This window comes from Canis lupus, chromosome 1 (assembly GCF_003254725.2).
Source record: "Canis lupus dingo isolate Sandy chromosome 1, ASM325472v2, whole genome shotgun sequence".
Lineage (NCBI taxonomy): Eukaryota > Metazoa > Chordata > Mammalia > Carnivora > Canidae > Canis > Canis lupus.
In genome coordinates this window covers 116,120,302-116,136,895 of record NC_064243.1, presented here as the reverse complement: position 1 = coordinate 116,136,895, position 16,594 = coordinate 116,120,302, and the positions used below count along the sequence as shown (strand labels likewise).

The following is a 16,594-nucleotide window of genomic DNA, read 5'->3' as shown; positions in this document are numbered from 1 at the left end:
TTCTCCCACTGCATCTCCCTCTGCTCATTCATTCCCTCTTTCTCTCTCTCTTTCTCCACTCCCCCCCCCAAATAAATAAATAAAATATTTTTTTAAAAAACAAGTAAAAGGTACATCCATACTATGGAATAATGCTCAGCAACAAAAAGAAATAAACTGTGGATACACACAGCAGCTTGGGTAGTATGCATGAGGAAGTATGCTGAGTTAGAAAAGCCAATCATAAAAGGTTACATACCCCATGACTCCAATTATGTAATGTTTATGAAATAACAAAATTACAGAGATGCAAATGGATTCATGCTTGTCAAGGGATAGGATATAGAAAAGGGAAAGGATGGTTAGGGCCATAAAGGAGTCTTGTGGTTATGGTACAGTTGAGTATCTTGTTTGTGGTGGTGATTATGCAAGTTTATATGTGATAAAACTTTAAAATCCATAGAAATATATACAGTTGAGCCTTAACATGCGTTTGAACTGTGTGACTCCACTTACATGTGGATATTTTTCACTTAATACGGTAGAGTACTGTAAATGTATTTTCTCTTATGTTTTTCTTAATATTTTCTTTTCTCTAGCTCACTGTGTTATAAGAATACAGTATATAATACATCCAACTTAGAAAATATGTGTTAATTTTTTATGTTATTGGTAAGGCTTCTGGTCAACAGACTATTAGTTGTTAAGTTTTGGGGGAATCAAAAGGTAAATACTCAGATTTTTGACTGCATGAGGGGTTGGCATCCATAACCCTGCATTGTTCAAGGTCAACTATACGTATACACAAGGGCATGTATAACTAGTGAAGTCTAAATGAGCTCTATGGATTATACCAATGTTACTTTCTTGGTTAGACTATTATACTATAGTTATATAAGATGTTAAACATTGGGAGAGGTTGGGTGAAGGTTGCATGAGACTTCCCTGTGTATTTTCTGCAACCTCACAGGAATCTACAGTTTTCTCAAAAAGTAAACAAAAATGTCTGATAGGGGTGATAGGTAAAAAATTTGAACAAAGATATGGATACTCTTTATCATCAACGACTATAATTCATTTATATCTAAATCTCTGTTAGTCAACTTGAGCTGCCACAACAAAATACCATAGGCTGGTAAAACATTTGTTTTCCCATAGTTCTGGAGGGTGGAAGTCTGAGATTAGCATTTGGGGCTCTGATGAGGGCTTGCAGATCTTCCCTTCTCACATTGTCCTCACATGGCAGGGAAGGAGAGGGAGTGAGACAGAGACAGACCTCTTACAAGGCCACCAGTCCTATCAGTCTAAGAGCCTCATGACTTCTTTTAACCTTATTAATTATCTTCTAAAAAGTACCATTTCCAAATACAGTCACATTGGGTCAGAGCTTCAGTGTCTAATTTTGGAGGGACACACACAGTTCAATCGATAGCAGTATCTATATAGGATCCAGTTTCTCTGGCTTCTATTTTGATTAGTTTATATGTCTTTTGTTGCCTAAAAATGTATTCATTCATTGAGTGAATCTGAACCATGCATTGCTAGACACCAATAGAACAATTGTGAACAAGAATGCTAGGTTCCAGCACCCATGTTTACATTTTAATAGATATAAGGACATTAAGTAAATAAGTAAATGGATAATGTTAGGTGGTGACAAGTATTATTAAGAAAAGTGAGAACGAACACCTGGGTGGCTCAGTGGGTGAGTGTCTGCTTTCGTCTCAGGGCGTGATCCCTGAGTCCTGGGATCGAGTCCCACATCGGGCTCCCTGCATGGAGCCTGTTTCTCTTTGCCTCTCTCTCTGTGTCTTTCTTGAATAAATAAATAAAATCTTTAAAAAAAAAGAGAAAGAAAAGTGAGAAGAGCAAGGGACTAGAAATTGACAGGTGTTGACATGTTTGTTTTAGGGTCCTCAGGGCTTTTTGAAGAGGTGATATTTGAGTGGAGACCTGAAAAAACAGTTATAGGAATATCTGTAGGATAATCTAGTTACAGGAGTATCTAAAGCAAGAGCGATCCTGATAGAACAGCAAATGCAAAAAGGCCTTGGGTTGGGAGATGGAAGTTTTGTGTGTTTGAGGAACAGCAAGAAGGCCAGGATGATTAGGATGATTATTCCAAGGTAAGGCTATGGGACTTTTAAATGTGATAGAAAGCCCCTGGAAATTTTTGAGCAGGGGAATTACATTTAAGCTGATTTGTCTTCTAATTACCACTCTATGGAGAACAGATTGAATAGAGACAAGATGGGAAATGGAAAGACCAATCAGAAGGCTATTTGATCTCTCCCAGTTGGAAATGATAGTGGTGGGAGGTAGAGTAAGAGCCATGGTAGATTTACCCAGTACATGTGGGTCTGCTCCTCTCTCTGGATACTCTCCTCCCCTCTCTGGGATTTCAACAACTTGCCTGGGACTGCCCCTTTGGATACCCTCTTTACCCAAATTGGACTCCTCACCAGCTTCCTTCCTCCAATATGTATAAGACACATCTTTGTCTTTTAATTGATGATTTGTCCAACTACATTTAAGTAATTTTTTTTTTAATTTTCTTATATATTTAGGCTCAAATCTACTGTCTTCCTCTTTTTTTTTTTTTTTTTTGTTCAACTTATTCTTTCTTCCTTTTTTTCTTTTCCTGACTTTTCTGGATTAATCAAATATGTTGACCTTAGCTTTTGCCTCTAGTGTTAGTTACACATACTTCTAGTTTTCTTCTCAGAGTTGCCCTAGAAATTAAAACAAGGCTTCTTTTTTTTTTTTTTTTTTTTTTAAGATTTTATTTACGTATTCATGAGAGACACAGAAAGAGAGAGAGAGGCAGAGACCAAGGCAGAGGAAGAAGCAGTCTCCATGCAGGGAGCCTGACGTGGGACTCTATCCCAGGACTCCAGGATCACACCCTGGGCCAAAAGGCAGCGCTAAACCGCTGAGCCACCCAGGCTGCCCAAAACATGGATTCTTTACTTACTACATTGCTCCTTAAATTAACTCCTTTGTATCTTTCCCAGTATTGTGAAGATATTAATAACATATTAATTCCTTTTATGTATCCTCCTCTTTTTTGTGTTGTCATGTAACTTAATTCTTTTTATTTTTTTAAAAGATTTTATTTATTCATTCATGAAAGACACATAGAGAGAGAGGCAGAGACACAGGCAGAGGGAGAAGGAGGCTCCATGCAGGAAGCCCGATGTGGGACTTGATCCCAGGACTCCAGGATCACACCCTGAGCCAAAGGCAGATGCTTAACCGCTGAGCCTCCCAGGCGTCCCATGTAACTTATGATTCTATATACATTTTAATCCCCACTGAGCACTAATTTTATTCTGTTGTCAGTGTTTGTTTAGATTTACCTACTGTTTACCTCTTACAGTGCTCCTCATTCTTTTCTGCACTGTCATTCTTCTACCTAGAATCATTTTCTCTGTACCTGAAGAATTTCCTTGAGTATTTCTTTTATTGTGTCTCCTGGCAATGAATTCTCTTTAATTTTTTTTTTTTTTAAGATTTTATTTATTTTCTCATGAGAGACACAAAGGGAGAGGCAGAGACACAGGCAGGGGGAGAAGCAGGCTCCAGGCAGGGAGCCCGATGTAGGACTTGATCCCGGGTCTTCAGGGTCAGGCCCTGGGCTGAGGCAGCGCTAAACCGCTGAGCCACCCAGGCCACCCTCTCTTAAGTTTTATTTGACAATATCTTCAATCTTTAAAGGGTACAGAATTTTTATCTTTGTTTTTATTGGATACAGAATTCTGAATTGGGAGTTATTTTTCTCTTAGCTAGTATCTTGTCTTTTGGCTTCTGTCATTTCCATTTAGCAGCAGTTTGTTGGTGATTTTGGAATTCCTTTTCAGGAATTGTTTTGGAGGTTTTTTCCCTCTGTGACTGCTTGTAGAATTTTTTTTTTTTTTTTTCTGCTTGTAGAATTTTCTTTTTTATTTGTTTTTCACAGATTTACTGTGGTGCGTCTCTTTTTATATTGTGGTGTATGTATGCTTTTTACTGTTCTAAGGAATTAAATTGGACTTCATATCTTACCAGTTTTGAAAAATTCTTGGTTGTTAAATATTCAAGTATTGTTTCTTTCCCGTTTTTACTCTTCTCTCCTTCTGGGACTCAAGTTACACATAAGTTAAACCTTTTTTTTTTTTAAGATTTTATTTATTTGACAGACAGAGAGCATGTGAGAGAGAGAGAGAGATCATGAGCAGAGGGAGAAGCAGACTCCCAGCTGAGCAGGGAGCCTGATGTGGGGCTCGAACCCAGGACCCTGGGATCATGACCCAGCCGAAGGCAGACATTTAACCAGTTGAGCCACCCAGGGGCCCCTAGACCTTTTTAAATTTTTGCATGTATCTTTTATGTTCTCTTATGTTTTTTCTTATTCTTTTTTATTTCTGGGATTCAATTTTGATATCTTCTATAAACCCATTTCCTAGTTCACTGATCTTTTCTGCTAAGTCTAATCTGCTGTTAAAGATATCTGTTAAATTGTTAAATTTAGCTATTTTTCAGTTATGAGATTTCTTTTTGGATATATATATATTTTGTTTTGTTTTGAGAGAGATCAGGGTGGAGGGGTGAAGGAGAGAGAGAATCTTAAGCTCCACACCCCCCATGGAGTCCAACACAGGGCTTGATCTTACAACCCTGAGATTGTGACCTGAGCTGAAATCTAGTGAGACTCTTAGTAACCAAGTGAGCTACCCAGGCGCCCCTCTCTCTTTTAATAGATTTCATTTTTAGAGCAGTTTTAAGTTGATAGCAAAATTGAGCAGAAAGTAGATTTTTCACATATTCCCTAAGAGTACATTTTTTAAAGATTTTATTTATTCATTCATGAGAGACAGAGAGATTGAGAGAGAGAGAGGCAGAGAAGCAGACACAGGCAGAAGCAGGCTCCATGCAGGGAGCCCGATGTGGTACTTGATCCCGGGTCTCCAGGATCACACCCTGGGCTGAAGGCGGTGCTGAACCACTAAGCCACCTGGGCTGCCCCTGTGTTTACATTTTTAAAATACTTGAGAAGTCTAGTTTATTGATGCATAATTTATATACATTAAAATTCACTCTTTTCAGTGTCTAGTTTTAGGAATTTTGACAAATGCAGACAATTTGGGTAACCACCACCATAATCAAGTTTAGAATAGTTTCAAAGTCTCTTCATGTCCCCAGTGTTCTCTTACTGAGTTAAATCTAGCTTTTGGCTAAGAAATATATATATATTTTTTATGAGGATAAGGCAGTAACTATACATTCCTATTATTTTGAGTGCTTATTTCTTTATTTATTTAGAGGGGGAGAAGAGATGAGGGGCTAAGGGAGAGGGAGAGAGAGAATCTTTTTTCTTTTTAAAGATTTCATTTATTTATTCATGAGAGACACAGAGAGAGGCAGAGACATAGGCAGAGGAAGAAGTAGGCTCCATGGGGAGCCTGATGAGGGACTTGATCCAGGACTCCGGGACCACAACCCAAGCCAAAGGCAGACACCCAACTACTGAGCCACCCAGGTACCCCAGAGAGGTAGAATCTTAAGCAGGCTTCATGCCCAGTGCAGATCCTGACATGGGGTTGATCTCACAATCCTGAGATCATGACCTGAGCTGAAATCAGGAGTCAGATGCTTAATTGACCGAGCCACCCAGGTTCCCCCATTTGCTTCTTTAAAAAGTAAGAAATGAGTGCTGAATTATGTCAGATGTCTTTCCAGTGTCTATAAAAATAATTATAGGATTTTTATCTTTAGAATAATGAATAAATGAATATGACAAATTATTTTGGTAGATTTCCTAACATTGAACTGCCCTTGCATTCCTGAAATAGACTACAGTTAGTTATGATGTATTTTGATTCAGTGTGTTATAGGAGTTTTTGCATGAATTTTCATAAATGATAGAGTTTTCCTTTACTAGGTTTTGGTTTCATTTTTAACTCACTTTAACTTGGTTTCATTTTTAACTCACTTTAACTTTCTTTTCTTTTCTTTTCTTTTCTTTTCTTTTCTTTTCTTTTCTTTTCTTTTTTTCTTTCTCTTTCTTTCAAAAGATTTTATTTATTTACTCATGAGAGACACACACAGAGAGAGAGGCAGAGACATAGGCAGAGGGAGAAGCAGTCTCCATGCAGGGAGCGCGAAGTGGGACCCGATCCCAGGTCGCCAGGATCACATCCCGGGCCAAAAATGGCACTAATCCACTAAGCCACTGGGGCTGCCCGAATTTTTTCTTTTTTGTAAATGGTCTGGGTCACTTTATAATTGGGCGATATGCTTTCTAAAGTTTTGATAATCTTCAGAATAATTTTTAAGAGTAGGTCTTTGATTAATTTCTCTATATTTTCTTAGAGAATTACCCTTCATTGGCATAGTTCCTTACCATTTTCATAATAATTATGTTTTGTTAATTACTTGTTAATGTCAAGAACTGTGAAAGGTCTGCAGTTTTGCCTCTACCTGCATGCTAACAGGTTAACCTGCTGCAGTGTTATGGATGCTGGCAAAAACATATGACTTCTAAACCAAAGACAAAGGATTTTATTGCTCAACAATAAACGGCACAACAAATGGCATGAACATTAACATATTTACTTCATTCCTGTTTGCCCACAAATTCCATGACGGGGGATGTGGATGTATCTAGATAGATACCTGAATATGCATTGAGCTGCACTGTAAGAGAGGAACCCTGAACTTAGAGAACCCAAATCTTTATGATGGGCAATGAGCATGAGGGACCTTTGCTCCAAAGGAGATGCTACCTTTATTATATTGAACCATTAGCAAACCTGCCTGTTGATCTAGAGAGAGATACTATCTGTACCTTTCCGCATTGTCAGTTATACAAACATTCTTGAAAAGATAATCCAGAACAAAGGTAGTCAATACTTCTGCTTGCCTGATGTGTAAAATTGTGAGAGACCCATAGTGAGTTCTTTCTGAATACCTAGTTGCTATTTTTAACTTTGTTTGAATGCTTTCCTTTTTTCCTAATTATCTTTGCAAATGATTAATATGTTTCACTGATTGGAGCACCTGGGTGGCTGAGTTGGTTAAGTGTCCAACTCAATCTCAGCTCAGATTTTGATCTCAGGGTCATGAGTTCAAGCCCCACATTAGGCTGTATGCCAGGTATGGAGTCTACTTAAAAAAATACACACATACATACAAATATATATATCACTGACTTTTTTCAAACAACCTAGGTTTTTAAAACTTGTGTATTTCATTCTTTTTCTGTTATCTAATTAATGACGTTTTGCTTTTATTTCCCTCTCTGGATTCTTCAGTATATATTTTTTTTTTCTAACTTTCTAAACCATATTTCTTTTCTTTCATTTCTTTGCTCTAGGAATTTAAATGTATTGATGAATTTTCTTATAAGATCTGCACTGTATTTTGTAGACTCTTGGTAATCTAGTGTTTTCAATATTATTTTCTAGATAGTCTACAATTTTCTTTATTTAATAAGGAGTTTTAAAAATTTGAAGTGCGTTGGGCAGCTCCGATGGCTCAGCAGTTTAGCGCCACCTTCAGCCCAGGGCCTGATCCTAGAGACCCAGGATCGAGTCCCACTTCAGGCTCCCTGCCTGGAGCCTGCTTCTTCCTCTGCCTGTGTCTTTGCCCCTCTCTCTCTCTGCCTGTGTCTTTGCCTCTCTCTCTCTCTCTCTCTCTCTCTCTCTCTCTCTCTGTCTCTCATGAATAGATAAAAATTTGAAGTGTGAAGATGCCACTTGGTTTTTTAATTTTTTTATTCCTCCTTCTGTTTCATAATGAGACTTTGAGTCATTTCAGCAGTTTTATACATTTGACTATAGTCATAGAAAAGACCTTTCTTATCTCTCCTATCCCACTTCTCCCCATATCTTTGCTTACTTCATTCAGCATTAAGATTTTCTCATGCAGGTTCCCCATCTGGATCACTATCTTTGAGCCTAGATCCAACATATCCTTTATTTTTACTCTTTCACGCTCAGGTGATCCCAAGTACCATTCTGTATTTGACAGTCATTCTGCTATACTCAATGTCTTCCCATGCCTCTTTGCTCAGGATTGCATAAGCCTTTCAATGTTGGGATTATTGAAAAATATTTGAGATAGTTTTGCAGGAGGTACAGATGTTCCTTTGGCTATGTAGGAATGGGAAGGAGGAGCACCTAGAGGAGGTATGAAGGAACACAAATTTGAGTAAATGTAGCACTGATAATAATAGTATAAACTCTAGTGGAGATAAGTAAATCATTGTAGTACATTTTTTTAAAGTAAACACTATTCCCAATGTGGGGTTCAAACTCACAACCCTGAGATCAAGAGTCTCATGACTGAGCCAGACAGCCACCCCTGTTGTAGTACATTTTAAAAGATTACAAACAGATATTCATTAGTGATTATGTAATTATGGGAATTAAATGAGTAACATCTATTGTGTATTTGGGGTTTGTTATCTAATGGTAAATGGATTTTAGGGATTGTTTCTGTCATTAGGAAAGCTTAGGGGTAAGAAACTAACAGATGAGAAAATTAATAAATATTCCAAAATTGGGAAAAAGAAGAGCAGCTGGTTGCTGGGATAGAGTATAAAGTGCATAGTTCTAAACAGGATCAGCAGGAATAGCTTTTCTGAAGAAAGTGATTTTCAATTAAGATCTAAAGATGAAGAGAAGCCAACCATGCAGTCAGAGGATTTCTCAAAGACCGTATAACCTTGTCAGCAATGCTATTTAATGCGAATAGTGGTAGTGCCTTTTGTGAGCTGAAGAGGCCTTTCTGGCATGAACAGAGTAAATGAGAGAGGAATTGATAAGCAGCTTATTTATGCTGAGGTATTTATTTTTGATTCTAATTATAAAGAAAAATCATTAAAAACATTAAGTAGAGGGATCCCTGGGTGGCGCAGCGGTTTGGCGCCTGCCTTTGGCCCAGGGTGCGATCCTGGAGACCCGGGATTGAATCCCACGTTGGGCTCCCGGTGCATGGAGCCTGCTTCTCTCTCTGCCTATGTCTCTGCCTCTCTCTCTCTCTCTGTGTGACTATCATAAATCAATAAAAATTAAAAAAAAAAAAAAACATTAAGTAGAGAGACTCAAATATTGATCAGCATCAGAATCATTTGCTGGAGAATACAAATAAGTACAAAACAAAAACATGCCCAGGACTTGATCCTATAGATTATGTTTCAGTCAGTTAAAAATTACCTCTCTCATGGGCATCCCCGGTGGCTCAGCAGCTTAGCGCCACCTTCAGTCCAGGGTGTGATCCTGGAGATCCTGGATCAAGTCGCACAGAGCCTGCTTCTCCCTCTGCCTCTCTCTCTCTCTCTCTCTGTCATGAATAAATAAATAAAATTTTTATTAATAAAATAAAATAAAAATTACCTCTCTCTTGGGCAGCCTGTGTAGCTCAGCAGTTTAGCACTGCCTTCAGCCCAGGGCATGATCCTGGAGACCCGGGATTGAGTCCCACGTCGGGTTCCCTGCATGGAGCCTGCTTCTCCCTCTGCCTGTGTCTCTGCCTCTCTCTCTCTCTCTCTCTCTCTCTCTCTGTGTGTGTGTGTGTCTCTCATGTGTGTAAAAAAATAAATAAATAAAATAAATAAATAAATAAATAAATAAATAAATAAAAATAACCTCACCTCTCTCTAGTTTTAAGAAATCTTCAGGTGATTCTTATCACTGATTTAACTTGTTTCCCTAATCACCAACCTTACCTCCAGTCCTGGACTCTATTCTCTGTGTTTCCTTTGCCATTTTTTTTTTTTTTATGTATGAAAATGCAGTCTGTTCCATAATACAATTAATAACTCACAGTACAAATTTGCTTAATAGTGATATGGAATAGGGAATGATGTCAGTATAATTTGAGAGTTAGTTGATTCACAGGTAATTTTCCTTCTTGAATGAAGCCTGGATAGAAGTAGACCTAAAACATTCAGTAGGAAAGGCAAAGTGTTCAACTTGATGCTTTATTGCTGGATGCCCCTTCACCTCTATATGAAAAAAATTAATAATTGAGTGTCTGCATCCAGGACTCTCTCCCCAGAGATACTGTTAACTTTGCCTGGCTTCTAGCTGAAAACAGGTTACCTTTTACCCTATTCCCGCCTTAATGGTAGCCTTGCTGACTTAGGGCTTTTTTTCATTGCAGTGTCTCAGCACTTGAAATCCAGCATTTCTACTCTTTTGTGTGTGCATTTTAGTATCCATGAAATGGCCTTCAGCCATGTTGAGCTGCCTTTTAGATTATCTTTTGAAATGTCAATTATTATATTTTTGTTAGTGTTCTGCCAATAAAGTTGCATAGGTTTGAGTAGTCTTCTCCAGCCCTGTTTTCTTCATAAACTCTTAATTTTTTGGTGTGTAATTTTACAGAAGATAACGGGTTTTTTAGATACACATATGTGGTATTATAGCAGAAATGCCTGTTTTAGAGGTATCTGATCCATTCACTTGTAAGACACATGATTTTAGGTGCCTTTTATTTCTCTATAGAAGTTTTCTTTCTTCTGTCACAGGAAAATAGTGTGTGTTTGCCTTCTTATTTTCTTTCAGATTTGGAGTCCAGATACAGGACCAATACGTTATCTCCAGAAAAGGACATTTATGAAATATATTCATTCCAGTGGGAGATAATGGAAAGAATTAAAAGCTATAGTCTTCAGGACTCCATTTTTAGAAATGATTGGGAATGCAAAGGCAAGATTGAGGGGCAAAAGGAACCACAAGAGGGATATTTTGGGCAAGTGAAAGTTACTTCTGAAAAAATGACCACTTACAAAAAACATAATTTTCTTGCTGAATATCAGAGAGTTCATAATGGAGAAAAGTTGTATGAATGTAAGGAATGTAGGAAGACCTTTATTCGTCGTTCAACACTTAGTCAACACCTGAGAATTCATACTGGTGAGAAACCTTATAAATGTAAGGAATGTGGGCAGGCATTTAGACAGCGTGCACACCTTATTCGACATCACAAACTACATACTGGTGAAAAGCCCTATGAATGTAAGGACTGCGGAAAGGCATTTACAGTGCTCCAAGAACTTACTCAACATCAGAGACTTCATACTGGTGAAAAGCCCTATGAATGTAAGGAGTGTGGAAAGGCCTTCAGAGTGCATCAGCAACTTGCTCGACATCAGAGAATTCACACTGGTGAGAAACCCTATGAATGTAAGGCATGTGGGAAGACCTTTAGGCAGTGTACACACCTTACTCGACATCAGAGACTTCATACTGCTGAGAAACTCTATGAATGTAAGGAATGTGGGAAAGCCTTTGTATGTGGTCCAGACCTTAGAGTACATCAAAAAATTCATTTTGGTGAGAAACCTTATGAATGTAAGGAATGTGGAAAGGCTTTTAGAATATGCCAACAACTTACTGTCCATCAGAGTATTCATACTGGCGAGAAACCCTATGAATGTAAGGAATGTGGGAAGACTTTTAGACTAAGGCAACAACTTGTTCGCCATCAGAGAATCCATACTCGTGAGAAACCCTATGAATGCATGGAATGCTGGAAGACCTTTAGTAGTTACTCACAACTTATTTCACATCAAAGCATTCATATTGGTGAGAGACCTTATGAATGTGAAGAATGTGGGAAGGCCTTTAGATTGCTCTCACAACTTACCCAACATCAGAGTATTCATACTGGTGAGAAACCTTATGAATGTAAGGAATGTAGAAAACCTTTTAGACTGCTCTCACAACTTACTCAGCATCAGAGTATTCATACTGGTGAGAAACCTTATGAATGTAAGGAATGCGGTAAGGCTTTTAGACTTTATTCTTTCCTTACTCAACACCAGAGAATTCATACTGGGGAGAAACCCTACAAATGTAAGGAATGTAAGAAGGCCTTTAGACAACATTCACACCTTACTCAACATCAGAAAATTCATAATGGAGTTTAATACAAAAAAGCCTTCAATTGTACATTATGTTATAAAATATCCAGAAATTCATTTTAGAGAAATTTGCTTCATGCTTCAACTAAGCCTAAGAAATTTTATATTATTGGGAAAAAAAGTTGCTTTAAAAGCCTTCTATCACCATTCAAACATTGTTTATCTTCAGCAAATTCATGTGAGGGAATAATATAATGAATGTAGGAAAATCTTTAGCCTTATCTATTATTATCCCCATTTCACTACTTTATTATGTGTTATTGGACAAGGTACTTAAACTTCTGTGCCTCATTTTGCTCACTTGTAAAATGGTGATAATAGTACCTATGTATATTAGTTATTTATTGCTGTGTAATAAATTACCACTAACTTAGTAGCTTAAAATAATACACATTATCTCACAGTTTCTATGGGTCAGGTGTTGGGGCATAACTTTGTTGGGTCCTCTGCTTCAGGGTCTCTCACAAAACTAAACTAAAGGTTTCAGCCAGGGTTGGGTCTCATTTGAAGGCTCACCAGGGGAAGGGATTCATTTCCGACCTCACATGGTTGTTGGCTGTCACACTGAGGTCCGCAGTTTCTAGTTGGCTGTAGGCTGACCTTAGTTCCTTGCCACATGGGCTTCTTCAACATGACTGCTTATTAAGTGTGATCTACTAGCATCATAGAAGTTATAATCCTATGTGATCTAATCACCAAAATAACACCTTTTAGTTATTAAGACTCTCTGTCTTATACTGGTTAGAAGCAAGTTACTGAGTCACCCCACATTCAAGGGTAGGGGCTTACACAAGAGTATGAATCAGAATGTAGGGACCATTTCAGGGTCAGCCTGCCACACTGTGTAATAGGATTGTCTTAAGGCTTAAGTAGTGCTTGGACAAATAGCAGCCACATAGCATGTTTCCTGTAAATATTATCTACAATTGTTATCATTAGTGTTAGTGAATCCATATGAAAGGAATTTACTCTAGAAGTAGTAAATGTAGAAATGCCTCATGTCACTGCTCAGTGCTTACTAAACTTAAAATAATTTATTCCAGATAAAATCTTGGAGGTTCTATTGAATGTGAGAAGTTCTTCATCATTTGAGCTGCATCAGTAATTTCATGCTGAAAAGAAACCTTATGAATTTCTTGAATGTGAGGTTAAGAGTACAACTATTATAGAATCAGAAAAATATAAAATTATTTTCCCATAATAAATTTCAAAAAGTAAATGTTTTGCAATCCCTATTGTCTGAACACTGTTAAAGATTAATTAGAAACTATCAAAAAGAGGGCAGAAAGGAAACTAACCACTTGGAAATTTAATATTCTGTGTGTTTGTGCATGCATGTGTGTGTGTGTGTATGTATGTATGTATTTAAAACTCTTATACAAAAAAAAGAACGTCATGCCATTTACAGGCAATATACTGTTTGATGTTCAGATTGCCGCATCTTCAACCAGTGGGAGTTAGGTCTTTTGACATGACCTACTAGTAGTTTGATAGTTTACTTGGTTACAGCTGGAGACAGTTTGGTCAGCAATGAAAGATGCTTGGGCACCAACTCATCCTAAAAATTGATAAGGGGAAAAATAAGCATTTATTTTGTTTTTTCCATGTGAACCAAGTTTTAGGGCCACCAGAAAGCTCATCAAATTAAACGATTTTCGTTTTTTGTTTTTGTTTTTTCTTTAAATTCAATTAGCCAACATCTAGTGTATATCATTAGTTTCAGATGTAGTGTTCAGTAATTTATCAGTTTTATATAGCACCCAGTGCTCATCACATCACGTGCCCTCCTTAATGCCCATCACCCAGTTGCCCCATTCCCTCACCCTCCTCCCCTCCAGCAACCCTCAGTTTGTTTTCCCAAAGTTGAGTCTCTAATGATTTGCCTCTATCTCTGATTTCTTCCCACTGTTTTCTCTCCCTTCCCCTATGATCCTCTGCACTGCTTCTTATATTCCACATATGAGTGAAACTATGTTTTGTTTTTAAGAAATATAACCAGTAAATACAGAAAGAATGATAGGATTAGAAAAATCACATTTTCTAGTTCCCTAATGGAATAATGGGTCAGGAAAATGATCTTCAATGGATAATGAAACGAGTGAAATATTTTATAGTGAGAACTTTAAAGTGGATTTATCAAGCTGATAACCTTTGAGCCCTTTGATTAATTTTAACTTCCATAAAAGTGGGACTATCAGACAATATCCACATCCTGATAAAATGTAATAGGAAGTACACACCACTACCTACAAAACCTTATTGCCAAAGCGATGAACTGAAGGAAGCAAACCTTTGAGTCAAACTCTAAAAACAAGAATTTGGGGAATAGATGAACAAAATAAATGGCACCGCAAGGAAGTAGCCAAGCAGATTCTAATGTATAAAATTCCACAAAACAAATTACCTGATTTCTTCAACTAATGAGTGGCATGAAAAAGAAAAGGGGAAAGGCAACTGTTAGCTGATTAAAAGAGACTTAAGAGACCTATTAGCTAAATTCAGTACATGGGCATTGCTTGGACCTGGTTTAAACAAAATGTAAAAATACATTTTGGAGACTGGAGAAAATGTGGACTTGCATTGAGTATTAGATGATATTTAGAAATTTTAATTTTAGGGATGATAATATCAGTGTGGGTATTAAAAGATAAAATGTTCTATGTGTTAGAGATACATGCTTATATATTTACGAAATGGTACGATACTGGATTTGCATTAAAATACTCCAACAAAAGAAAAATAATTGGCAGAGAGAGCTGGAAGGTAGATTGGCAGAATGTTGATAATTCCTGATGTGGAGTGGTTGGTTTTGGGGGTTCATTGTTCTAGTATTTCAGCTTTCTTATGTGTTTGAAAGGTCCAGTAATAAAATGTTTAAAATCAAAACTGAAATTTATAGACAACTTAGAAATGATTGTTGATGAGATGTGTGTATCTAAACTTGTCAGATGTCACTGAAATCAATCCCCTTTAATGAATTAAGGAAATTTCATTTGTGGATCTAGTCTTCATCTCACCTTATCCAACAGCAGTCAACACAGGGCCTGTCACATCAATGAATGTGTTAGGGGAATGAGTATGTCAAGAAACCAGAAAGAGGGGATCCCTGGGTGGCGCAGCGGTTTGGCGCCTGCCTTTGGCCCAGGGCGCGATCCTGGAGACCCGGGATCGAATCCCACATCAGGCTCCCGGTGCATGGAGCCTGCTTCTCCCTCTGCCTATGTCTCTGCCTCTCTCTCTCTCTCTCTGTGACTATCATAAATAAATAAAAATTAAAAAAAAAAAAAAAAGAAACCAGAAAGAGAACAAAATAAAGCTTGCAAAAGAGAAGCAAAGCACAACTAAAAATAGAAATTAAAGACTAGATAGTAGTGGATTTAATCCAATGTTAATAATGATTAAATTTGGAAAGATCTAGTCAAGAAAAAGAAAATGAAAAATAATGCATTTAGAACTTTGTTAGTAATAAAGGTGACCTAGCTACAGATTATCAAGAAAATTTTGTTTTAATTACAAGGTAATACTATATATATATGTGTGCTCTCTGTGTTCTGGTCCATAAAATATATGGGGGCTACTTTTTTTTTTTTTCTGTAGGAATATGACTTAAACCAACAAACAAATGTGTGTATGTATATGAACTCCTTGCTTAAGAAAAAAACTGATAGTTGTACAGATAAAAGCTTTAAGAAATAATCCTTCACAAAATTCTACCAATTCTGCACAGCTAAAATAATCCTGATACAAATCTAAATGAAGATAGCTCCTAAAAAGCAAAATCCAGACCAGCTTCACTTGTGAAGATTCTATTCGTCTTAATTCTAAATAAGGTATACTTAGAATTTATTACAAAGTCGGTCTTCACTCATAGATCCATGTGTTGCCTTTCCCAAGTCTCAGATATCTTTAGAAGACCTGTGTTTAACAGTATAAGGCCTTAACCCAACATTTTCCATAAGCTTGTTTTGGGGAATACTAGTCCTTGATGATATTTGGGGGGGAAAAAGATTTCTTGGGAAAATGTGTAAATGCAGCAAAGCGTGTGCTTATGGGGAAGACTAAGTACACATTATCAGCTTGTCAAAAGATACAGCAAAGAGATTTTTATTAAACACAGTGTATCTCAAACTTACTTTGTTGTGGAATTCTCATTCCCAGTATCTCTTACCATCTTTAGAATGTGAACCACTTTGATAGATGCTTCCATTACCACAATGAATGTCTTCAAGGACATCATTTCAGACATTATGGTGAGTGATTGTGTTGGGAGGGGGTGAGGAAGGGCACTTTTCTTTGCAGCTCACATCATATTCTGAAAGCTTCCTGCTTGAATCTTGAGGGCTAGTGCTTTTCTATAGAATGTAAAAGATTCTAGGTTGGTCCTTTACATGTATATATTAAACATGCTTAAATATTCTGTTAAATAGTAATTGGGACATAAACAATTTTTCATTGTAATAAAAATGCTATATTGTATATCATTTTGTGTATTTTCTGGTTTCTTTAAAGAGTGAAAAATCTAAGGTACACATCTAGAAGTATAGCCTAGAAATAGGCTGTACATAGTTTCAGCTTTACATATTGCCAGATGGTTGCTACATCACTGCACTAATTTTGAATCCCTCTAATCATTGAAATGAGCATCCATATTTTCCGACTTCTGTTATTGGTTACAACATTTAATTTCCCTGATTACAAGTGAGT

The 16,594-nt window shown here is 37.2% G+C and overlaps 1 protein-coding gene across 11 annotated transcripts in view; it reads left to right on the top strand.

Annotated features, from left to right (window-relative positions):
- The window catches only part of ZFP14 (ZFP14 zinc finger protein), a 31,023-nt gene extending 14,652 nt beyond the window's left edge, over positions 1 to 16,371 (top strand). For 8 of the 11 annotated variants that reach the window (XM_035703859.2, XM_035703866.2, XM_035703864.2 and 5 more), the window contains one exon: positions 10,530 to 16,371. In XM_035703859.2, the coding sequence (XP_035559752.1) occupies positions 10,530 to 11,896 (1,367 nt within the window). In that variant the 3' untranslated portion in view covers positions 11,897 to 16,371. The remainder of the gene's footprint in view (positions 1 to 10,529) is intronic. The other 3 variants (XM_035703879.2, XM_049110246.1, XM_049110250.1) reach the window with 1 other exon arrangement.
- The last annotated feature ends 223 nt before the right edge of the window (positions 16,372 to 16,594 follow it).